The 26,071-nt window shown below is 45.7% G+C and overlaps 1 protein-coding gene across 5 annotated transcripts in view; it reads right to left on the bottom strand.

The window, feature by feature from the left end:
• Positions 1-26,071, bottom strand: part of ARMH3 (armadillo like helical domain containing 3) — a 791,613-nt gene that overhangs the window by 202,528 nt on the left and 563,014 nt on the right. For all 5 annotated transcript variants that reach the window (XM_029610203.1, XM_029610204.1, XM_029610205.1 and 2 more), the window contains exon 23: positions 16,897-16,972. In XM_029610203.1, the coding sequence (XP_029466063.1) occupies positions 16,897-16,972 (76 nt within the window). The remainder of the gene's footprint in view (positions 1-16,896; positions 16,973-26,071) is intronic.

The following is a 26,071-nucleotide window of genomic DNA, read 5'->3' as shown; positions in this document are numbered from 1 at the left end:
TATCAGGGAACCTGAGGGCTACTAGATTCCCTCAGTTTGTTCACTTCAATAATGGCGTTACATTTACTGTTACTGCCTGGACTGCTTTCTGAGCTAGAAGTCATGATTTCTGGAATGCCAGATGGCTGGCTCTGGCCCTCTGCCTAGATCTTGACCCACTGGTCTGACTAGGATTCCTGTCCCTGCTTCTGCTGCCCTGATCATAACTCCCCTTTTCACCTATAAGGCTCATGCCTACAGCGTAAAAGAACCATGAAGAAAACTCAAGATATAGACCCTGCCGGAACTGTGAAAACTCACCTGCTTAAGCTCCTTATAACCTCCCTAGAGGGAGGAAAAATAGTCATGTGATGCTTGGCTGCTGAATATCACCCCTGAGAGGAGAGCAAATTACATGAGGTGCACACGGGTCTGTACCTAAAGTACTATATTCAGATCCACTGCCTGGGAGTCTAGGACCTGCACAACAGACCCTGCTCAGGGTGTATGTGGAATGGAAGAACTGGACAAAAGTGAAGTTTTGAGCCCATGATATCCAAAGCCTTAAGGTCATCTTTCTTCTTTGGAGACATAAAGGTTTCCCTTACTGCAGAGGACTATAGGACTAATTGCTAGTTGAGATAATCAGCAGTTAGCAAAGGGCTTCTGTAGCTGCATAATCCAGGGCTTTCCTACTCCACCTCAGCCCTGAATAGTCAGATATCTGACTAAAGTAAGTACAAGATTCCTTCCATGCAAAGGGAGGCCTTTACTACTCCTTGATCAACAGATTTCTGGAGTCCTGGTTAACACAAGGGGAGAGCCTCATAGCTGCCAGTGAGAGATCCAGGATACAGCATCTGATAAACATCTGGTAGTAAGCCCTGGAGGGAATAAAAGGGAATGCCCCTGTAGGAACCACCTAAGAAAAGGTCTGCCATTCTTTATGGGGACCACAAGAATAAGATAATTCATCGCCTCAGTTAGAAGTTCTGAAAATCATAGTATGACGCCCCTGACCTCTTTTCAAGGAAGAGATGGTACCCCAAAACCTGTGACTGACCAAACCAGTTTAATACTGTTGTCCATGAGGCCTATATTGAGGGGGCAGGGAAGTCCCCCTAGTGGTGTTGCAGCACCCAGTGCAGAAGACTTCAAGTGTTTCCATGAAGGAACATACCTAGAACCCAGCAGCCCACAAAAAGGAGGCAAATGTCCCAGTCAAATTCAATGTCCTGGAATACTTACCTGAGAAGGAGCGCAAGCTGTCTCAGCAGATTACTTTTAGCTTCTGAAATGGCCCCAACCAGAACAGGTCTTGGTTGGAGGGTGAGAGGTGGAGAACCTTCTGATATTTACTTCTAGCTTACCTCTGAATTTTGATCCCTAAACTTCCAGAACCACTCCACAAGACCGTTTTTAGAGAGGATAAAACTGAACAAGGTCAAGATTGCAGTGGCTGTCACTCTGAGGGGAGTTTCCCGAGAGGCAGAGCTGTAAACTCTGTGGCTCCATCTTGAACTGGCACTGACCTGGCTGGATAGTGGATCTAGAAAAGGAACTCCCAGCATCACTTACCTCCATTTTGTGTGTGACTCATCAGATGTGAATCCGTCCGAGAGCTGTTGGTCCCTGAGTAGGAAGGACAGAGACCTCCCTCCTGCACACTGTTACCTGCAGGAAAGGTCATCATGGCCTCTACAAGAAAATTATTCCTTACCTGCTAATTTTCATTCCTGTAGTACTAAGGATCAGTCCAGACGGTGGGTTATGTCCCCCGTCCAGCAGATGGAGTCAGAGCAAACTTCAGAGGGTGCTGGCATATAAGCTGGTGCAACCCTCCTAGATCCTCAGTATCGAGAATATCAAAGCCAAGTCAGAAAAACTGGACAGACCGAGGAGGATGGATCAAGCATATCCACAATGTCAAACTATAAAACTGTGAGCAACAACAACTATGCAACTTGCAAAGAGAACTGACAACTGATACAAAACACACACAGATAAATAGTCCAGAAGGAGAAGGCTGAACAATAGGACAGGAGAGAGAGAATTCGAGCAGGTATACCCCCAGATCCGAACACGACCAGGGCGGGCGTCTGGACTGATCCTTAGTACTACAGGAACGAAAATTAGCAGGTAAGGAATAATTTTCTTTTCCCTGTATGTACCAGGATCAGTCCAGATGGTGGGATGTGCCAAAGCTTCCCTAAACCGGGTGGGTCCCTGAGAACCCTGCTCGGATAACCCTGTTCCCAAAAGAGCCTGATTCCGCTGCCGGCGAATGGAGCCGGTAGTGTCTGGAAAACGTGTGCAAGGATTTCCAGGTCGCTGCCCTACAGATTTCCTGAACGGAGACATGCTGAGACTCCGCATAGGAGGTGGCCTGGGCTCGCAGGGAATGGGCCTTGATTCCTACCGGAGGATCCCTCCCGGAGCCGATGTATGCCGAGGCCACCGCCTCCTTGAGCCAGCGCGCAACGGTAGTCTTTGACGCTTGGTGGCCCTTTCTATTCCCGGACCAGAGGACGAAGAGATGATCGGAGATGCGAAATTCGTTTGTCACTTCCAAATAACGTAAGAGAACTCGCTTCACGTCTAGACGCCTGACAGATTTAGGGGCGTCTGGTGGAAAGGACGGTAGTTCCACCACCTGGTTCAAATGGAACGCCGAAACCACCTTGGGCAGGAACGAAGGGACTGTCCGGATGTAGACCCCCGAGTCCGAGAACCGAAGGAAGGGTTCTCTGCATGAAAGAGCTTGGAGCTCAGAGATGCGCCTCGCCGAGGCTATGGCCACCAAGAAAATCGCTTTCAGAGTGATGTCCTTGAGAGAGGACTGATGCAGGGGATCGAAAGGGGGGTCCCGCGAGAGCCTGCAACACCAGATTGAGGTTCCAGGAAGGGCAAAGCTGACGCAACGGCGGCCGCAGATGCTTGACTTCCTGTCCTGTAGATCCCTAAGAGCTGTACCCCCTGTGACCGGGATCGTGGTTCTCTTCGTGACAGCGGACACCGCTGAGTCAACCTTAGGAACCTTAAGGAGATCCAGGAAGTCACCAGGGAGAGGATAGAGCTTGTCCATAGCTCTGCCGACCCGGAGGGACGCCTCCGGAGTGTCCCACTCTCTCACGAGAAGCTGGAGAAACGAATCATGAATAGGAAAGGTCCTGGCCAGGGGACACAGGCCCGCCAGCACTGGATCCCCCTTCTTGGTGGAGGAAGCTACAGAGGGGACCGGGGGAGCCGGTGGCTTAACGGGGGGATCGAGGTCCAATTCCTGAAGAACATGGGGAATGAGCTCCGCCAACTCCTCTTTGCGAAAAATCCGGAGCACCCGAGGGTCGTCACATTCCAGGTGGGCTGCCAAGGTCGCCTCATCATCCCCCTGCGATGCCGGGTCCCCCCCTGGGTCCGGCAAGGGAGACGTCCCACCCAGGGACAACGGAAGGCCCAGGGGCACCCTGGGTCCCCCCACCGCGACCCCTGGTACCGCCGCCGCAGCACCTGTGATCCTTGGGGACTTGGCCGGCGAGGGAACCGCAGCTGACCCCCCCCCCCCCCCCGTAGGGTGAAGACTTTGGAGATAGGCCTGGTGCATGAGCACCACAAAGTCAGCTGAAAATCCTAGAGGCACTGGGGGAGGGGGAATTAGAGGGTCCCTGGGGGGTCCGGAGGTGGATGGGAGCGGACCCGGATCTGGGATCGGCGGTGCCAGAAACAAAAGTTCATCCTGAGTCTCCTCCGGGTCGGATCCCACGCTGCTCTCCAATTCTAAGATGGCCGCCGCTCCCGCCAAAGGAGGGGGCGGGGCTCCTCCCTGAGGAGCGCGGCGCTCTGAGCGCGGCGGCGAAATCGTCGGGGGAGCAGTGCTTGTCTCCCCGGGGGGGAGACAAGCACTGCTCCCCCCCGCAGGGACCTTCCCGTGAGCCGCCCTGTCCCGGGCCACCGCAGGACGGGCAGCGAGCGCGCTGCATCGCGAAGGGCCCGGGGGCGGGAACGAGGTACTGAAGCAGCGATGCTGGGAGTCGCGCCGCGGGAGGAGCAGACCTGCCTCGCCCTCGCTCTACTCAAAGTCCTCCCCCCAGGAGCGGCAGGGGAAAGAAAGCCTCCGTGCCGCTTCGACCCCAGGGAATTGGCGCGTCGCGGGGCCGCGGGGGGGGGGGGGGGGGGGAGAAGAGACCGCGACCGAGGGTAGGGGAGCGGCTGGCACCACCAGCATCCACCTCCTCACAGCTAAATCCAAAGCTGCCAAGGGAAAAAAAAATAACACAGAAACTCACCAAACAAACTTTCCCCCGAGGAGACTGAAGAGTCGTGGAGGGAAAGCACAGGAAGGAGAAGAGAGGAAAAATAATGAAGAGGCAGTCCTGATGGCAAGAAGAATTAGGGCGGCAAGCCCAAACCTCCTCTCTACTAAATAATAAAGCCTTTCCTTTTTTTTTTTTTTTTTTTAACTGCTTGATCCAACCTGAGATGAAAATACTAAGAAGAATAAGGAAAAAATGTGGAACAAAGCCACTAGCTAGGGGAAGCAACGGGTTCCCCTCCTCACATCTGCTGGAGTCAGAGAGATACTGAGGATCTAGGAGGGTTGCACCAGCTTATATGCCAGCACCCTCTGAAGTTTGCTCTGACTCCATCTGCTGGACGGGGGACATAACCCACCGTCTGGCCTGATCCTGGTACATACAGGGAATGAGAGATGCTGACTCTAATGCAGGAGGATTTGAGTCATAAGGGCATTGAACATAGCAGCCTGGAGGGACACATTTTAGAGGGGAAAAATAAAAAGACTGTTGAAGCGGAACCCCTTTCTGTCATAGGGCTTCCTGAACATTTTGCTTTTCTCCACCAACTGAGGTCTTAAAAAATGAGAGCAACTCCCCTCTGGCAATCCCATACCCTATCCTTCTCTTCCCTAGGAAGGGGTGTATAAATCCCTCATAGTGTTGGCTACCTTAAGACTGGAATCAGGTGTCCCACACTAAGGAGCTTCTTCCATGAGGGAACCTGAGAAGCGTTCAAGGAGAAATCCAAAGATGCTGCACAAGCAGAAACACCCTGAGATTTTTTTTTTTTTTTTAAAACAAGCTACAGTCACTAAGTAATTTAAGTTTATTTTATTTTTTTTTAAATGTTATTCTTTTATTTTTATTCTTTTTTATATTTCTTATATTATGTTCCCATGGTTTGTCTGTCGAGCCAATTATAACTGTATTTATAATAAACCACATAGAAATGTTGATATGCGGTATACAAATATTTTAAATAAATAAATAATAAATTCACAGCAGCACAAGCTTAGTTTGGATTTACCAACCCATCTAGGAAGCCTCTTTTATGTAAAGGGGAAGAGAGCTGGTTCTACAGGCCATTATCTCAATCATTCCACTATCAGAGAGGATCGGCGAGATAAGCTCCAACATGTCTGGAGGGCACCTGCTATAATAACAATTCTATAGCCAACTGGAGCTGTTCAGACTTCACCATGCCTGAGGGGAAATCTGTGGCTCCCTCCATGACACTTCTCCCTTCCACTATTGGAGGGAAGAGAGAAGTAAAGGGTCTGCCATGTTTGCCTTATTTATATAAATATCCTTTTTTTTTAGCCCAAAGTAGCAGTAAACTGGTTGCTAATCCTGCCAAAACAGGAACACGGACTGTTCTGTTTTCACAGCATTTTTTATGTTTCCCTTATTACACTGCCACCCAGTGACCTGTTGAAATATCGTTTAGCTTAGATTTTCTGCAGGACATGAGACCTTTTCTCTAATAGATCATTAGCGTGGCTGTTTGATTGCTTTGAACTTCTGATTGGACATTGCCGGTTCTAGTTTTTATTCTCTGAGTATTTCTTCCTTTTCTTTTAAATTGGTCTCTTTGATCCAAATCAACTTGGGACAATTCATTGCTTGGAGGGATTTAAGTTGAAAAGAGACAATCAGCAAGCTAGCTACTCCTTATATATCCTTTATACATAAATTCCAGAGAAAGGCATTGTTTCTTACCATTTGTAGTTTGAACTCCAGCTTCTAAGACACTTGCAGTTTGCTTCACTAAACTCAATTATCACCATAGAAACTCATCACAGCTGTGATGATTCCAGAATTTGTACAGTTAATTATTGCAACCATCTGTTATCTGAAGCTGGATCAAAAAGTTGACTGGCTTCCTAGCAGCACATGCAAGGAGAAAAGGTGGTTGCAGAGTCAGCACACTGATCAGGCCCTGTTCCATGAGCACCATAGCACTGTCTTCCCCCCACAGTGGTGGGAAGACTGGTGGGCCAGGGCTTGAACTGGGGAACCCACCCAGTTTTGCTTAAGGTAGGGTGCCATCCTTCTTTTCTCCTCTTTTCTACTCCCACTCTGCCAGGGAAATCAGTCTGAAGACTGTTGCCCTAGGGCCCCGCTCTACCAGGGAAATCAGTCTGAAGACTATTGAAGACTGATAATATAGGAGCCTACTTTATCTGGGAAATCATTGGAGCCCTGTCTGTAGACTCTGTTGCCTACTCACCAAGGAACAAAATCAGTAGGGACTACCTGGTACTTGACCCACTGGTGTGGGAACTTAGACCCCCAACTGAGTCATTTCTCAAGGGGAAAGGAGAATCAATCTAACAGGACCATTGCCTGCAGAATGCCCAGGACTCAGCCTATACTCCACCAGAACTTGGGTCTAAAGCTTTCCTGGGAGCAGCCTACTCCTAGCTACAACACTTTTGCACTATCTGCAAGAGACAAATACTAGAGCGCTGAAGGCAGCACCAAACCTTTCTAAGGGGGGTGAAGTCAGCTGTGAGCTTTTAGTTTCTGTCTCCATCTGCTGTCAGGAGGACATAATCCACTTATCTGGACTGCTCTGGCATGCATGATCAGGAAATAACTCTTAGGAACAGACAAATAACATTTTGATGATTTTGGATGTGTGATCTTTTTGGATAAATTTCACATATACATTACAATCCCAATTCAAAAAATGTATGAGATCACATATAATTTGCAAGCTTTTTGTTATTATTTGTGATAATTGTGGGTGGATCTTTGGGCCGGTGGCAGATGACCACGCCCACAGGGGACGATCCCGAGAGGGACCACCGGTCAGGCTCAGAGTTGGGAGACAGACACACACTACTTCTTTTATTAAACCGTTTTAGAGAACCACCAGAGGCTGGGCTGTAGTCCCTCAGGCACTGGAACAGTGATCCCAGGATGGCTGAGCTGTAGAGAAACTGAGATAGTGAGTAGGCAGAGTATGCAGAGTTCAGGAACAGAACCTTGATGGTAACACTCACACAATAGTCTCTTGGAAAAGCCCAGGAGCTGGAATGAAGTAGGCCCTCGAGGAGCGAGTACCTGGTTCCAGGGAAAGCTCTGAGAGAGAGATGGTAACTCACTGGTATTGTAAGCAGCGGTGACTTCCTGGCAGAAGTTATATTCGGTAGCAGGTCCGGGAACATGGGCTCTCGAGGAGCGAGTACCGGTTTCCAGACTGCGACCTGAAAAGCAAGAGAGAGAGAGCGAGGCCCCCGAGGAGCGGGTACCCCTGGTAAAGTCCGAGGAGGCAGAGTAGCAAGGTAAGCGGAGAGCGAATCCCAACCGCAGCGATACCTGGAGGCAGCTAGGTAGGAAACCCTTTGCTAACTCGATTAGCTAGCAAAACGAGAGAACTTAAATATCTGGTGATGATGACGTCATCTCAGGGGGACGCCCCTGAGGTTCGCGCCACAGCTGGTACTTGAGTCGGGGCCGCACCGTGCGCGCGCCCTTAGGCCTCAGGAGAACATGGCGGAAGGCAGCGTCTAGCCGGTCTGGGGACGCCAGAAGAGGTTGGCAAGATGATGCCGCGGCAGCCAAACTTTCATCAACAAAAGAGGGAGTCACCAAAGAGGTAAGATGGGTGGAGTGGAGACGTCGGGCAGCGACGGTCGCAACACTTTTATGGAAATGTTATGTACAGGTGTACATAAAGGTGCAAACCACACAAATATATAGCTTAATATTTATAAATCTGCAGGAATTGGTATCAGTCTCTGCATGTGCTTAATCATCAGTCTGCAGTCTCTTGCTCGCTATGGTCTACAAACTGTTTCATGCGAAAGCAATACAGCTTATATCATTTAACCATTTCTAACCTACCATCCTATATTTTATCTGTGTCTTTATTCAAAATCTATTGCACAAAAAAATAATTTTAAAAAACCTTTTGAAAATTAGATTCAATCCTTTAGTAACATGTCACCACTGAAAAACTTCCTATATTATATTTAACTGACTGTAAAGCCTCTCAGTCACCAGCTTGTACGAAATGGGCTATGCGCAACAAATTTCTAACATTTCACTTTGCCCCTTTTGCTATATGTTCTAGCAGCCCCAAAATGGATTGTTGAACTACACGAGAACAGCACTATGATTGCTTAATTTTAGAATCTAAAATTAAGCTTGCCTTATACAAAAATATAATCCCATGGCAATCTATATCTTTCTGTACTTCTGTTTCTGAGACTAATTTCAAGTATTACAAAAAATTTCTTGACCATAGGACAAGTTATGTTAGATGAAAAAATGACCAGTCAAGATCTGGACTATGAATAAGATGATCAGCTGACCAGATTTACAAAAAAGAGTATGTGAGGATATGTCCAGTATGTGAAGAGATGGTTCGATAAACTGATAGAGCCTTCATCATGATGTAAAATGATTGAGCATACCTACCCTGGAAGGCCAGGAATACTTGAGGTGAGGTAAAATATTTCAGACTAAGCTAGTTTTCATCATGCTCTCAGCTCTGTATAAAACAATGAAGTGCATATCTCTTCAACAGTATGACTCCTGAATCCTCAATACTATTACTTCGATCCACAATACCATCAACTTTGCTTCCCATAGCCCTAGCTTGACTATCCTGTCTAGAACAGTGTAGCAACTGGGAAACACTACAGTGCTGAAAAGTAAAGAATTCGTACTAAGGATCTACTTCACTTACCACAATTCAAGAAAAAACATTTACTGAATCAACATCCCAAAATCCTAAAGGCACAGTATTCTACTTAGCCATTTGGGTGTCTGTGATAATTTGAGCATACTAGAATTAAAAAAAAAAACAAAACCAAATACAGTCAAATGTATCATAAAGAAGCTGCAGTTGGAAAATGATAATTTTTGAATATCTAACATACATACGTGCATATAAGCCAATACATTTTACCTAATTTTAAAATTACATCATTACTATATGGGTAGTAGAAGAGGCCTGGAAGGCTCATCTGCATACTTTTCCCAGAAACCTCCGGGAGAGGACTCCAGAGATCAGATCGAGCGATCCAGGCTTCGAACTCCACAGCCCCAGCTTCCAGGGACCCCGCACCCCTTGCAGAAGAGAAGGACCAAAATGGCACGCGAAACTCAAATCTCTCAATCCAGTGGCAGCATTGAGAGAAGATCATCCTGCTGGTGGCTGAAATGGATTGGTAAGTATTGTGTTGGGAAATCTTAGGACTTTAAAAATTTGGAAAGAGATGAAATAGTGAAGTATATTCTTTAGGGTTTGTGTGTGTCTAAGATAATAAGCAAGCCAGATGGAGTTAATTCTAGTGTCTTCTTTCCCTCCCACCCACACCTAGTTCATCCTTTGATTTATAGGCAAGAGACACTTTTTCATTAAAAATCAATCAGGCTCCTATCTAAATCATAGTATTGCACCAGCCCTCAAAAAAGATATAATTGCGATAGAGAAGGTACAGAGAAGGGCGACCAAAATGATAAAGGGAATGGAACAGCTCCCCTATGAGGAAAGACTAAAGAGGTTATGACTTTTCAGCTTGGAGAAGAGACGGCTGAGGGGGGATATGATAGAGGTGTTTAAAATCATGAGAGGTCTAGAATGGGTAGATGTGAATCGGTTATTTACTCTTTCAGATAATAGAAAGACTAGGGGGCACTCCATGAAGTTAGCATGTGACACATTTAAAACTAATCGGAGAAAGTTCTTCTTCACTCAACGCACAATTAAACTATGGAATTTGTTGCCAGAGGACGTGGTTAATTCAGTTAGTATAGCTGTGTTTAAAAAAGGATTGGATAAGTTCTTGGAGGAGAAGTCCATTACCTGCTATTAATTAAGTTGACTTAGAAAATAGCCACTGCTATTACTAGCAACGGTAACATGAAATAGACTTAGTTTTTGGGTACTAGCCAGGTTCTTATGGACTGGATTGGCCACTGTTGGAAACAGGATGCTGGGCTTGATGGACCCTTGGTCTGACCCAGTATGGCATGTTCTTATGTTCTTATGAGAGTTTAATCATTCCCTTGTAGGCCACTAACAGATTAATAGTGAATACACCTATAAATTAAAGGACTAATTCTATTTATTTATTTATTTTACGCTTTTATATACTGACATTCGTTTGACACATCACATCGGTTTACAGTATAACTTAGGAAGGAGGAAGGGAAATTACATCGTAACAAATTGATTAACAAACTTAACAATAACAATCAGTAATTGCTATGTAGTTAGGTGGCAGGAAGGAGGTAGGAATGCAAGAGATTAGGAGTAGATAGGAACAAGTAACTATAACAATGTGACGAATAACTATAACATTCAGGCTGATACAGTGCATTCATCCAGGCGGAGGGAGACGGCGGGCGTGCATTCATCCAGGCGGAGGGAGTCGGCGGCGAAAGCGGCTTCCAGCAGCCCCTGCCGGCGGTGAATGAATGCACGCCTGTGTACGCCTGTGCGTGCAATTTGGGCGCTCAAGCCGTGACGTCACGACGTTTGACTTCACGGCGTGTGACGTCGGCGTTCGCTAATGCACTGCCTTGAGCGCCCAAATTGCACACACAGGCGTACATTCATTCACCTTTGCCGGCGGGGGCAGGGGAGCCAAAGCGGCTTCCAGCAGCCCCCGCCGGCGAAGGTGAATGAATGCAATTTGGGCGCTCAAGGCAGTGCATTAGCGAACGCCGACGTCACACGCCGTGACGCCAAACGTCGTGATTTCATGCCTTGAGCGCCCAAATTGTACGCACAGGCGCACATTCATTCACCTTCGCCGGCGGGGGCTGCTGGAAGCCGCTTTCACCGCCGGCTGTCCCCGGGGAGGCAGGGGAGCCGCGGTGCGTGCCTCGGGAGGAGGAGAGAGAGGACTGTTCAAAGAAAATTCACATGCAGTAAGTTTACTTTTATTACACTTTATTCACTTTTGTTTTAATTTTCGCCCTGCGCCTTGCTTCGGGAGGGGGGAGAGAGGACTCACAATCCCCGATGCCCGAGCGTAGGAGAACCATCCACTTCCTGGTACCTGTCATTTTAAACGTCATTTGAAATGACATTTGAAATGACAGGTACCAGCGCACCCAGGATACTATATAGGCGCTGTATAGCGCTCTATACAGTAAAATGGATTGCGCGGGCCTAACGCTTCACGGACGCTTCTTGGACGCGGCTTTCATTTGCATGCTATTTAAATACAGTATCGAGTGGTAGGTGATCCGAACTGTGCGTGCGGCAAACGCGGGTGCGCCCAGCACTAACGCACCTCTTCCTACCGCTCCTTACTGTATCGGCCTGATTGTGACTGTAAGGTATAGGCGGCATATTATTTACAGAAAAGTGCTTGAGGGGGGGAAGGGATTGAGTGTTTGAAGGGACAGGGGGGTTATTGGTAGGCTTGCTTGAAGAGCCAGGTTTTCAGGGTTTTTTTGAAGGTTTGAGTGTTGGGTTCCAGCCTTAAGTCTGGGGGCATTGTGCTCCAGAAGGTAGGGCATGCAAGAGAGAAGGCACGTTCTTTTGTGGAGATGAGGTTTGTGAGTTTCAGGGAGGTTATGGGTAGCGTGCTGTTATTGGCGGATCTTGTGGATCTTCGGGGAGTTGGAAGTGGAAGGAGGTGTTGAACCAGTTTATATGTTGGTTGTGTAGGGTTTTGTGTTCTAGGGAGAGGCTTTTCAAGTGAATTCTGCATTGTACAAGGAAGCCAGTGTAGGTTTTTTAGGATGGGGGTGATGTGTTCAGTTTTTTTTTGTGTTTAGGAGGATTCGGGCGGTGGCATTTTGGAGCATTTGTAGGGGCTTTAGTAAGGTTGCTGGGAGACCTAAAAGTAGGGAATTGCAATAGTCTATTTTGGGTAGTATGAGTGCCTGGAGGACTCTTCTGAAGTCCTGTAGATGAAGGAGGGGTCTGTGTTTTTTTAGTACATGGAGTTTGTAGAAGCTGTCTTTTATGGTTGTGTTTATGAATTTTTTAAGCTTTAATTCATTGTCTATTATGACGCCAAGGTTTCTGACCTCTTTTATGAGGAGGGGATGTGTTTGTTGGAGGGAGGTTTCGGTGATGCTTATAATCAGCGGATTTGTGGTTTATTAATAGCATTTCAGTTTTGTTGGTGTTGAGTGCTAGTTGCATTTGGTTGAGGAGTTGCTTGATGGAGGAGAGGTGGTTGTCCCAGAGCTGTAGGGCTTTGGGCCAACCTCATTTGTACTCCCGTAGCAACCTAAACTTAACTAGGAATTCAACAAAATTAAGATGAAAGAAGCAATCCAACAGCAAGAGGGGGTCCTTCTAGTCTATTGCATCGAGTGTCACATGTATGATTTTTTACCCGCAGGTGAGGAGTTGTATGTGTGCACCCGGTACAAAGAGCTCCTGGCTCTTAGATAAAGAGTCAGATCTCTGGAGGCTAGAGTGGCAGACCTGGGAACTGAGATAGACAGAGAGGTATATAGATGAGACCTTCAGGGACATAGTAGCCAAGTCCCAACTCCAGTTTGGCAGCCCTGGTGCTGTCTTGGATCAGACAGGTCCCCTGGTTGGAAAGCTTCACCCTGGCATAGCAGGAAGTAACCCTGTAGCAAGTACCTGCTCTCCAGATAATGCATTGTCCTCTCACACCAAAGTCAAGTCTCCCAGGGCTAAAGCCTAGGAGGGAAGGGTTAGGTAGGCCATATTAGCTGGTGATTCAATTATTAGAAATGTAAATAGCTGGGTGGCTGGTGGACGTGAGGACCGCCTGGTAACTTACCTGCCTAGTGTGAAGGTGGCGGACCTCAAGCATCACATAGATAGGATTTTGGACAATGCTGGGAAGGAGCTGGCTATCATGGTACATGTGGGCAACAATGACAGGAAAATGTAGAAGGGAGGTTAAGGAAACCAAAATTAGGATTGTAGGTAGAAAGCTGAAAGCCAGAAACTCCAGGGTGGCGTTCTCTGAAATACTCCCTATTCCATGTGCAGGTCCCCAAAGGCAGGCAGAGCTCTGGAGTCCCAATGCATGGATGTGATAATGGTGCCCAGAAGAGGGATTCAGTTTTGTAAGGAACTGGGCAACCTTTTGGGGAAGGGGGAGTCTTTTCTGAAAGGATGGGCTCCACCTTACCAGAGTGGAACCAGGCTGTTGGTGTTAACATTTAAAAAGGAGATAGAGCAGCTTTTGAGGTAGAACAAGGGAGAAAGTCAACAGTTGTTCAGCAGTGCATGGTTTGGAGGGAGGTATCTTCGAAGGATACTAATGAAACAAGAGAGTTAGGGCATCCCAACAGAGAGGTTCCAATTAAAGCAAAAGTAGTCCATATGCGTATAAGTAAAGGATCACCTGAGCTAAAGGAGACCAAATTATCCCTATCAACTGAAAAGCAGATTGTTAATACAAACAAAAACTACACTTCAAAATGTCTGTATGTCAATGCCAGAAGTCTAAGAAGTAAGATGGGAGAGTTAGAGTATATAACACTGAATGATGAGAGACATAATTGGCATATCAGAAACCTGGTGGAAGGAGAATAAACAATGGGACAGTGCTATATCAGGGTACAAATTATATCGCAATCATAAGGAGGATCAACTTGGGGGGGGGGGGGGGGCGCGTGGTACTTTATGTCCAGGAGGGCACAGAATCCAACAGGATAAAGATCATACAAGAGACTAAATGTACAGTAGAATCTATATGGGTAGAAATCTCATGTGTGTTGGCTAAGAGTATAGTGATAGGATTATACTACCGTCTACCTGGCCAAAATGATGAGATGGATGATGAAATACTAAGAGAAATCAGTAAAGCTAACAAATTTGGTAGTGCAATAATAATGGGAGATTTCAACTACTCCATTGTTGACTGGGTAAATGTAACAGCAGGACATGCTAGAGACGTAAAGTTCCTGGATGGAATAAACATCTGCTTCATGGAGCAATTGGTTCAGGAACTGACGAAAGAGGGAGCTATTTTAGATCTAACTCTTAGTGGAGTGCACGATTTAGTGGTAACGGTGGTGGGGCCACTTGGCAATAGTGATCATAACATGATCAAATTTGAACAAATGACTGAAAGGGAGACATGTAAATGTACGGCTCACACTCTAAATTTTCAAAAGGATAACTTTGATAAAATGAGGAAAATAGAAAAAAATTAAAAGGTGCAGCTGCTAAGGTTAAATGGGCACTAAAGGTGTGGACATTGTTTAAAAATACCATCTTAGAAGCACAGTCCAGATGTATTCCACAAATTAAGAAAGGTGGAAGGAAGGCCAAATGATTACCACATGGTTATAAGGGGAGGTGAAACAGGCTATTATAGCTAAAAAAAAGTCCTTCAAAAATTAGACTAAGGATCCATCTGAAGAAAATAGGAAAAAGCATTAGCATTGTCAAGTTAAGTGTAAAACATTGATAAGACAGGCTGAGACAATTTGAAATGAAGTTGGCCATAGAGACAAAAACTCATAATAAAAACATTTTAAAATATATCCAAAGCAGGAAACCTGAAAGGGAGTTGGTTGGACCGCGGAGTTAAAAGGGCTCTTAGGGAAGATAAAGCCATTGCGGAAAGGCTAAATGAATTCTTTTCTTCTGTGTTCACTAATTAGGATGTTGGGGAGATAGATAATGAGGATAATGAGGATATTGGGGAGAAAGGCTAGACGTTAGGGCTGTTCAGTTTGGAGAAGAGACAGCTGAGGAGGGATATGATACAGGTCTATAAAATCATGATAATGGGTAAATGTGAATCGGTTATTTACTCTTTTGGATAATAGAAGGACTAGGGGGCACTCCATGAAGTTAGCAAGTGGCACATTTAAAAAAAAAAAAAAAAATTGGAGAAAATTCTTTTTCACTCAGTGCACAATTAAGTTCTGGAATTTGTTGCCATAGGATGTAGTTAGGGCAGTTTCTGTAACTGGGTTTATAAAAGGTTTGGATAAGTTCTTGGAGGAGAATAGCCACTGCTATTACTGGCATTAGTAACATGGAATCTACTTAATGTTTGGGTATTTGCCAGGTACTTGCAACCTGGATTGGCCATTGTTGGAAACAAGATGCTGGGCTTGATGGACCCCCGGTCTGACCCAGTATGGCAACTTCTTATGCTCTTATACACAGGTCATTTGACTACTTTAAATGTAGACATGAATGAAATCACCCACATTGCCTGTCAAAACAAGCTAGAAATAAAAGACCAAGCCCCTGAAGATCTATGCCTATTGACATTCCCCTTTGTAAAATGCAACATGAACCAGTAGATTTCATTTATTCACATGATATAGTAAAGTGTCTGGAAATCTTCATACACAGAACTTTTGTGCAGTCTCCATCCATGACTTGCAAGTCTCCTACTGTTTGATATGTTTAATAGATATGTAGTCTCAAAGAGACTTTTTTTCCTTTGGCTTATACACAGGTCAATACTAATTTTAAGAGTTACATGATCATATTTGGGAGAAAGTAAGAGTCAGAATATCCAAGAAAACATATTAGTAATATATTAGTTCGTAAAGAAACACACACATTGCCAATGAAGAGTGGGTGACTCGCCAGAATGATGGCTACTGCCTGGAGTCAATACCCTTATTAAATAAACATACACATGCTTACTGTGACTCCAACATCGCTCTAAGCTTCAACAACAAGAGGAAATGTGGAAAAAAGGATTTGCACTCACAAAGAGGGGAGTAGCTGGCTTGTTACGGCGGTTACTACCCCAAATCAAAAAAGCCTGAAACTTCACTTTCAATGCATATACAGCATAGTTCTCTGCTTCAACGGCAGGGGAGAAGAAAAACTGATACTTCACACATCCAGCAGAGCTCTCTGCTTCAACGGCAGGGGAGAAGAAAAGAGGGTTCGCACTCACAAAGCGGGGAGTAGCTGGCTTGTTACGGCGGTTACTACCCCAAACCAAATGTGCCTGATACTTCACTTTCGATGCACATCCAGCATGGCTCTCTGCTTCAACAGCATGGGAGAAGACTGATACTTCACGCATATCCAGCATAGCTCCCTGCTTCAACGGCAGGGGAGAAGAAAAACAACCAATAAGGGCTGTATAACATAGTCTGGGTAAAACAAATAAGCATGGGTGTAGCTTGCTTATTGCGGCGGCTACTACCCCTAACGAATCAAGCTAGATATTTCACTTGGATGCAGCTCCATCACTGCTCTCTACATTAAAGGTGGGGGTGGAAGGGAAATAGAACCAAGAGCTAAGAGAAACAGATAAGTATGAGAGAAAAAATGTGTGAAGCTTGCTGGGCAGACTGGATGGGCCATTTGGTCTTCTTCTGCCGTCATTTCTATGTTTCTATGTTTCTATTAGCAGATGAATGGAGAGAGTCAAAACTTCAGAAAGGAATTAATCACTTATTGTAAGGACACCAGGTAGGAAAATAGGAGACTATTAGAAGATATGTCTACATAATATAAAGACCACCTGCAAGTATGCAAAAGGTGTGTACAATTTACATACATATTGCACTAAGCATCCTTTCCAGTGCTACAATAAAACATATTAGTCTATTAATTAGATGTAAGTAGAATCTGCATTTTATAAAAGAGGAAGTACAAACACAAAGTAAGGCCAACTACTTACAAAAATAAATGTGTTAAGTTTTGAAAATGCCCTCATTTTATCCTTACCTAATATTAACAAGTCCATGGGTAACCTTGCTAGCTGGCTCTTTCCACTGGCCTGCATTAGTAGAAAGTCTCAGAACTAAAACAAGAAAAGAAACAATGTGTTAAGTTCCCCTAAAATGCACAAAATAAAACACAAAAAAATCATTCTAGGTAATAATATATTTTAGATTATACAAATATACATAGTAAAAAATAAATGTATTTAGATTTACTTGATTACCTGCTTTTCATTAACCCTCAAAGATGATTACAATTCAATTTAAAAAAATACAAATTCTACAAATTGCTAAACTTAAAAGAAAATGTAACCCAATCAATCTTCCATCACATGCCCCACACATCCAATACTATGGAAGTATCCATTTATAATAGTCACGTCGGCCAGAGCAAAGCAGTTGGGGAGTAGCTTGCTTGTTACAGCGGCTACTACCCAAACCAAATAAACCTGATACTTCACTTTCAATGCATATCCAGCATAGCTCTCTGCTTCAACGGCAGGGGAGAAAGACTAATACTTCAAGCATATCCAGCATAGCTCTCTGCTTCAACGGCAGGGGAGAAAGTCTGATACCTCACTTTCAATGCATATCCAGCATAGCTCTCTGCTTCAACGGCAGGGGAGAAAGACTGATACTTCACGCATATCCAGCATAGCTCTCTGCTTCAACGGCAGGGGGAATGAAGCAAGGTGGATCTATATACAGACAACAACCAACAAGGACTGAATTATTTAGTCTGGGTGGGCAGGTGGGCGTGGGTGTGGCTTGTTTTTTGTGGCGATTGCTACCCTAATTGGGCTAGATATTTCACTTAGAGGCAGTTCCAACACTGCTCTCTCATTAATGGTGGCGGTGGAAGGGAAATAGAACCAAAAGGTTACTAAGAGCCAAGAGTAACATAAGTATGAGGAAAAAAAAAAAGGTGCAAAACTTGCTGGGCAGACTGGATGGACCGTTTGGTCTTCTGCTGTCATTTCTATGTTGCCTATGTTGGGTCTGGATCTGATGTTGCATGTTGTGATAAGTACAGTGGACCCTTGACTTATGAACTCAATTGGTTCCAGAGGGCTGGTTGTAACTCAAGTTGGTTGTAAGTCAAAACTATTTTTTCCATAGGAAATAATGGAAAAACCCATAATGCGTTCCAAACCTCCCAAAAGCATCCCTTATCTAACCATTTCTATAGTAAAAAATGGTTGTATAAAGTCTGTAATTATCAAAAACACCAATACTTCCCTAGCGTACTCACCAAAAAGTTATAAAATGTGCTTAGCCTACCAGAAACAACAATTCAAGTTTATTTTTTATTTATTTATATAAAAGTTGACATCTTTGGTTTGCAGGAAGGGAGTGTTATGGTTTAGCGGTGTTTGGGTGGATTTCCCAGGCAAGGTAATGCGGTAGATGAGACAGACAGAGTTAGATTACTCACTAGATGGTAGCTGTAGGTTGGCGATTCCACCAGGTTGAAGTAGATGGTACAGGCATCGAGGCAGTGAGAGCAGGCCCTCGAGGAGCGAGTACCTGATCCCAGTAAGGCACCTGAAATAAAGCAGAGGGCCCCCGAGGAGCAGGTACCCAGGTTAGTCAATACCCCAAAGGGCAGAGAGAGAGCTTCCAGCGACAGCACGGAAGCGGCAGAGTAGCTTAGACCGGCCGAGACCAATCCGAAATCCAGTACTTGCTAACTCAACGAGCTAGCAAACAAGTACAGGCTATATACCCGGATGGTGTGACGTCACTTGAGGGGGATGCCCCCGAGGTTCGCTCCATTGCTGGAATAAAGACATGGGTAGTGCGTGCGCGCGCACCCTAATAGGCCCTTGGGAGGAACATGGCGGAAGGCAACACCATAGCCGTTCCAGGGACGCTGGAGAGGGTGGCTTGCAGATGTGGCGGTAGCCATTTTCCCAAGGTAAGTGGGAGGAGCCAAGAACAAGGTGAGGCATACGGGGAGAAGCCGTCTGAGACTGACGGACGCAACAGGGAGGAGGGAGGAGGACGAAATGGAAGGTGGTTATTGTTCGGAATGAGAGTCCCATTCCATAAGAACATCTGGAATCTGGCTCTCTGGTATCCTTTCTCTCCTTGGGGGGAGTCTGCAGCCCACTAGGACCTGCTTCTGGATCTCTTGGTCTCAACCCTTTCGCAACTAAAATCTGGTCTAAGGTTGTCTGTTTCTGTCTTTTCTTCAACACTGTTCTGTAGTATGACATGACATCATTAAGCAAATGAATGCAATGTTTGGCTTTTCCTCTGTCTGGGTGGGTCTTCTCTACAAATGTTTGTAGCTCTGTCCATTTTTTCAGGATTTCCTTAATTTCCTTCTTCTTTTCAATTGTGATTGCTTTCTTTATCTTTGGGACCATTTTGAACACATCTAAAAAGGTGTACAACCAAAAAAACCACCAACCCCAGACACTCTTTTCCCCCTCCCCCTCCACTTCTAAGCACATCTCTGGCCCTCCAGAAACTCATTTCCCCCTCCACACCACTTCTGAGCACAACTACTGTACCTTGCCAGCTGAATGCTGTCCCCTGATGCTGATGTTTGCTGCAATTCCGTGCCGGTTCTGCCCACATGCGGCTAGGATGAACAGGTCCCATTGGTAGCAGCAGCAACACTAGCCAGCCAATCTCTGTGGAAGTCCCGCTTTCCAAGACCAAAAGAGTGCGATAGGCAGTAACAAAGGGCCAATTACAACCAATCCGCGAAAAAAAAAACAAAACTGCACGCGGCATGGGTCATAACTCGAAATTTGGTCGTAACTCAAAACCGGAAATTTTAGTGGTAACTAGAAATTTGGTCATAACTCAAAACCTGAAAAGTTGGTCGTAACCTGAGTTGTTTGTAACTCGAGGGCCCACTGTATTCACAAACTTCTAAGTGCTCTGTGGTTTTTAAATGAGCTTCTATGAAAAATAAGGAGACCTAGGATTATATTTTTGAGTTTTATTTACCTGAAAACAGTTGGCACTGAACTCTATGGTATGATGATCTCTTAATTTACCAAGTTGTGCACATAGGGGTGAATTTTAAAAGAGTTGCTCACATTAAAAAGCCCATATATGTGAGTATATGGGCCGAGTGCAAGTAACTCATTTTGAAATCAGCAAATTACGCACGTATATGCCTGTGAGCTGGTAACAAAACTCATGTGAAGAAAAGGGGCTTGGGGTCGGCAGGGGTGTTCCAGAGTGGGGCCAACATTTATGCATGTAAATACTAACTTTAAAACCAGCGAATGCAGCGCATGGCGGGCTGTTACCTGTACATATTTACTTCTGCTCTTTTCCAGGTGTAAATCAGAATAAAACTAATTATAGCCAAAAATTGACTGAATGAAGAGTCTGGCTAAACTAGAGGGGAGTGCAGGCTGAAGATGCAGAGGAGTCTTGATGACTTAGAGATAGACTGGGCAAACTAGTGGACTAAGTGCTCAAACTGCACCCATGTTTTAAAATGTGCTCACTTGGCATGAAAAATCAGACAAGTCCTAATGAAAGATACGCGAATAATGTTTCCTCCTGTAACTGCTTAAAATTAGGAGCATACATACGTGGGGAAGACAGAGTTGCTTACCTGTAACAGGTGTTCTCTGGAGACAGCAGGATGTTAAGTTCTCACACATCGGTGACATTATCAGATGGAGCCCTGATACAGAAAACTTATGTCAAAGTTTCTAGAACATTGACTAAGCACACTGAGCATGCCCAGCATGCCCTATACTACGGGTCCACTCGGGTTCCCTCTCCAGTCTTGTAACATAGAATTATAATTAAAACAAAAAATAGAACAAACCCATGCAGTGGCAGGCGGGTTTCGTGAGGACTAACATTCTGCTGTCCTCGGAGAACACTTGTTACAGTGAAGCAACTCTGCTTTCTCAGAAGACAAGCAGGATAGTAGTCCCTACACCAGTGCTGTTGGTTACAGAGGAAACAGCCTGAACCCAAACAACGGGCCCTAGGTGGGAGAGTTGGGTTCTACACCTCGAACAAGTTCTGAAGGACAGACTAGCCGAACCTATTGTCACATCGGCCATCCCTATCCAGACAGTAATGAGATGTGAATGAGAACTCCACATTGCAGCCTTGCAGATTTCCTCCACGGGAACTACTTGCAAGTGGACCACTGATGCTGCCATGGCTCTAACAGAATGAGCCAAGACATGACTCCCAAGATGCAGTCCTGCCTGGGTATAACAGAAGGAAATGCAATCTGCTAGCCAGTTTGATAGTGTCTGTTTGGCAATGGCAACGCCCAACCTATTCCTATCAAAAGAAATAAAAAGTTGGGTGGACTGTCTATGGGCTTCTGTTCACTCCAGACAGAAGGCTAAGGCTCTCTTGCAGTCCAAACTGTGCAGTGCTCGTTCACCTTGGTGTGAATGGGGCCTGGGAAAGAATGTTGGCAAGGCGATTGACTTGTTAAGATGGACGTCTATTACCACTTTAGGCAGGAACTTAGGGTTCGTACGCAAGACCATCCTGCCATGATAAACCAGTGTAAGGTGGATAAGTCACTAACCTTGCATACTGAGGTGACCGCCACCAAAAATATGACCTTCCAGATCAGGTACTTCAGGTCACAGGTGTACAGCGGTTCAAAAGGTGCTTTTATCAGCTGAGCTAACACCGTGTTGAGGTCCTAAGACACAGCGGGAGGCCTTAAGTGAGGTTTCAATTGAAGCAGGCCCCACATGAAATATACAACTATAGACTGTACAGAGATGAGTGTAACATCTACATCGTGGTGGTATGCACCAATTGTACTGAGATGAACTCTAACAGGGTTGGTCCTTAAGTCAGCCTCCGATAAGTATAGGAGGTAGTCAAGCAGTCTTTGAGTGGGGCAGGAGAAAGGATCTAGGGCCTTTCTGCTCACACCATACAGAAAACCCCCTCCGCTTCAGTCCATAGGACTTTCTAATGGAAGGCTTTCTAGAAGCCACCAGGACATGAGACACATCCTCTGAAAGATCAAGCGGCTGCAGGATAAACCTCTCAACATCCAGGCTGCAAGTGTCAGGACCTGGAGGTTGGGATGCTTTAGCCGGCCTTGATGTTGTGTGATTAAAATCTGGGGAAGTCCCCAGACTGATCGGTCTCCGGATCGACAACTCCCATAGGAGTGAAAACCAGACCTGTCTCAGCCAATGAGGGGCTACGAGGATCATAATCCCCCTGTCCTCGCGAAGCTAAAAGAGTCTTCGCCACTAAGGGAATAGAAGGATACGCATATAGAAGACCCTTGCCCCAATGATGGGAGAGGGCATCTGAGGCTGGTTTGCTGTCTGACCTGTACAGGGAGCATAACTGAGGCACCTTCCTGCTGCAGGTGGACGCAAATAGATCTATGTCCGTGCTCCCCCAGAGGCAGAATATCTGATTCGCTACTCCCTGGTCCAGGGATCACTTGTGGGTTCTGAAGGCTCGACTCAGCCTGTCTGCTACCATGTTCTCTTTCCCAGCCAGGTACATGGCCCTGAGCACCATCCCATGGGGCAGGACCTACAACCAAATCTGGACTGCTTCCTGACAAAGGAGGTACAATCCTGTGCCTCCCTCGTTATTGACATACCACATAGCTACTTGGTTGTGAGTGTGGATCAGGACAACTTTGTTGGACAGCCGATCTCAAAGCCCATAGTGCATATCTGATCGCCTGAAACTCCAGGAAACTGATTTCACAAGAGTGTTCCCTGGGCGAACCAGAGACCCTGAGTGGTGAGCACATCTACATGAACCCCCCACCCCAGGGTGGAAGCATCCATGTGTAGGACAATTTGGGAACTTCAAAACGAGATCCCCTGTTCCAGATTTGAAAGTTCCCACCACCAGGACAATGAGTCCTGGAGACAGGGTGACTCAGATGCAATCCTGGAGGCTCTGAGTGGCCTGGCGCCACTGCAACCTCGGGTTCCATTGGGCTCTGTGCATGTGTAAACGTACCAAAGGAGTGACATGGATGGTTGCGGCCACATGGCCCAACAACCTTAACATCTGCCAGGCCTGCTGGCTCTGTTGGATCTCTGCCACGATGGTCATCAAGGCGACGGCCCTTTGGCGAGGTAAGACGGCCTTGGCCTGAGCCGTGTCTAGCAGAGCTCCTATAAAATCCAACTGACGTGACAGGCTGAGATGGGACTTTGGGTAGTTGAGAATGATGGTCAAGCGCATGGACCTGGTGGCCCCTGCCTGAGACATGCTCTTGACCAGTCAATCATCCAGGTATGGGAAAACATACACTCCCAGTTTGCAGAGATGCGTCACCATCACGACCAAGCATTTTGTGAAGACCTGTGAGACTGACGCAAGCCCGAAGGGCAACACTCAGTACTGGAAGTGCTGTTTTCCAACGACAATTGGAGATACTTCCTGTGACCGGGGAAGATCTTGATATGAGTGTATGCATCCTTTAGGTCGAATGAGCATAGCCAGTCCCCTTTTTGAAAAAGGGGGATCAAGGTGCCCAGGGAACCCATCTTTTCTTAGAAACTTGTTCAAGGCACTTAGGTCCAGGATGGGATGGAGTCCTCCTGTTCTCTTTGGAATCAGGAGATACCTGAAGTAGAATCCCTGTCCTCTTTGCCATGGTGGTACAGGCTCGACTGCTCTGGCTGTTAAGAGAGAGGAGAGCTCCACAAGTAGTACCTCCCTGATGTGCTACCGGCCCCAAAACGGGCACGGAGAGTAATTTGGCAGGACACCCAATGGGTTCAATTTGTATCCCTGACGGACAATGGACAGAATCCTGTGGTCCAAGGTTATACTGGGCCACTGGTTCGCAAAGAACCACAACCTTCCCCTGACCAGAGGGCTCATTGTCCCAGGTACAGGCAACTGGCATATGTTCCCTATGACGCAGTCAAAACCCCGTCCCCGGTGTTGACTGAGGGGCCAGCTGGGGCTTGGGGATTCTCTGCTGGCTAGGACAGTCACAGGAGCCCTGAAGGTACTGACGGAAGCGAGGGGGCAGAGGACAGTATTTCCTTTGGCGAAAGAAAGATTTCCTTGGCCCCGGTCACGTCGGCCTCCTAGAAGAGGAGGATGGTTCTGGAATACTGGCGGAGAGTTATTGAAGAGTTTCATGGCGGTCGCAAAGCAGGGCCAAAACGTTCCCCGCCCTATCTCCAAAGAGATTCTCTCCAGTACACGGCACGTCAGAGTTGTTCCTGTACCTCTGGTTGGAGATCCAAGGTCCTCAGCCATACCATTCTGTGGGTGCTGATTCACGCTGCAGAGACTCACAATGTTTTCAAAACGGCATCGAATGTTTCACAGACTTTGTGTTTTCTGCACTCCAGGCCCTTATGCACCAGCGAGATGAGGGTGTCCTCCTGCTGTTGAGGCAGCTGCTTGGCCACCTCCTGCATCTGTTCCAGATGACCCGTGAGTACTGGCTCAAGTAGAGATGGTAGGCAGCGATGCGGGCAATGAGCATGATGCCTTGAAACACCTTCCTCCCAAGAGCATCCATCGATCTATGGTCCTTCCTCAGGGGTGCCAAGGAATGATTCTGAGCGCACTTGGCCCTCTTGAGGGAGGATTCGACCACCACCGACTGGTGAGGCAGTTGACGCTTATCAAGGTAGACCCCGTCTGCCTTCTTATTAAGACGAGGCTCTGTGAGGGGGTGTTCTCATATCGACAGCAGAAACTCCTTAAGGATCTCATGTACTGGGTCCACCACAATTTCATTAGGAGGCTCCACGAAATGGAGGATCTCAGGCATTTTATGCCTGGCATCCTCCTCCATCAATAACTGAAATGGGATGGCTTCCACCGTCACCATCACAAATGTCGAGTAATGCTATGAAAGTGTTAAGTAGTATTAGTACCCGACTATCTTAAAGTTAGCCAGATACTTTTATCCTGCTAACTTTAGGACCGGCTAACTTTAGGATGGCATGAATAAAGTTAGCCGGATAAGTTATCTTGCTAACTCTGAATATTGGAATTCCCTGGATAACTTAGTAAGCTAACTTAACTCCACCTTAGGGCATTCCCAGAATGCTATGTTATCCTGCTAACTATTAGCTGTATCCTGAGTAATCCATCTAAAATTTAGCCAAATCCTAAGTAATCCAATTAAAATTTTGCCAGATTAAGTGCTCAAAATATTCATAAATTAGCCTTTTAGCTAGATAACTCACAGGTTATCTGTCTAAATGCCTTTGAATGCCAACCATCCCATGTACTAATTTTACTGAAGATATTACTTGAATTTCAACAAGTATCCATATTTAGAAGTGTAACATATAATATCACACATTAGCCCATACTAAGTTTGAAGATACAAATATTGTTATAGCAATGGGTCAAGGAAATTAGATACAGTATGTATAACTGTCCAACAAAAATCACTCCTAGGATAAGAAGGGACTTTCATTTTCAGTTTTTTTTTTTTCCTGGGAATTTCAATGTTATAACAAAAAAATATCTGGTGAAAAATAACTTTTCCACTGATTTTTCTCCTATGTTTTATAACAAAGTCATTTTTCCATTGATTTTTGTTTTAACATTGATATTCACAAGAAAAGTAAAATTAAAATGAAGAGCCCTAGATATAAGGGAACTCAGCTGCCATAAGGATTTTGAAAAGAACTTCAACTGATACAAAATACACCTGCTACATCTAGTTTAACAATATGTAACAATATAGTAGAAGACATCAGAAAATGAACAACCTGCCCATCCAATCTGCCCACACTGCTTAGGATGTATCTCAGCTTCCAGCATGGCCATTTTGAAGCTATCACTCCTTATCTAAGACAGATTTTATTTTACCACTTTGTACACTACCATGTTGGGTAGATGAGCATACAAGATCCTCTATTTACTTCACCTACCCCTCCCTTTCTATGTCCAACAGCCACCAATACCAGCATGGCTGCCCCTTGACATCCAGCCCCCTGGATCTCCATGGTCTTTCCGGACAGCATCCCAGAAACCTTCCTGCAGCGACCTGGCTGGTCTATGGAGAGTAGTAACTTTATTTACAAAATTGCAGATTGAATAATTGTTGATAATAACCACAACATTAGAAGTCATATTACACTTGTATATATAGCAGTCAGGAACCCATTCTTTTTCGTCATTGTTGATTCTACACAGTCTATCCCTGTTGATTACCACTAGTTTTATTCAGCCTGTCAGACAGACCTGGCTGT

The sequence above is a fragment of the Rhinatrema bivittatum genome, chromosome 7 (assembly GCF_901001135.1).
Source record: "Rhinatrema bivittatum chromosome 7, aRhiBiv1.1, whole genome shotgun sequence".
NCBI classification, from domain to species: domain Eukaryota; kingdom Metazoa; phylum Chordata; class Amphibia; order Gymnophiona; family Rhinatrematidae; genus Rhinatrema; species Rhinatrema bivittatum.
This window is presented reverse-complemented; position numbering and strand designations above follow the sequence as displayed.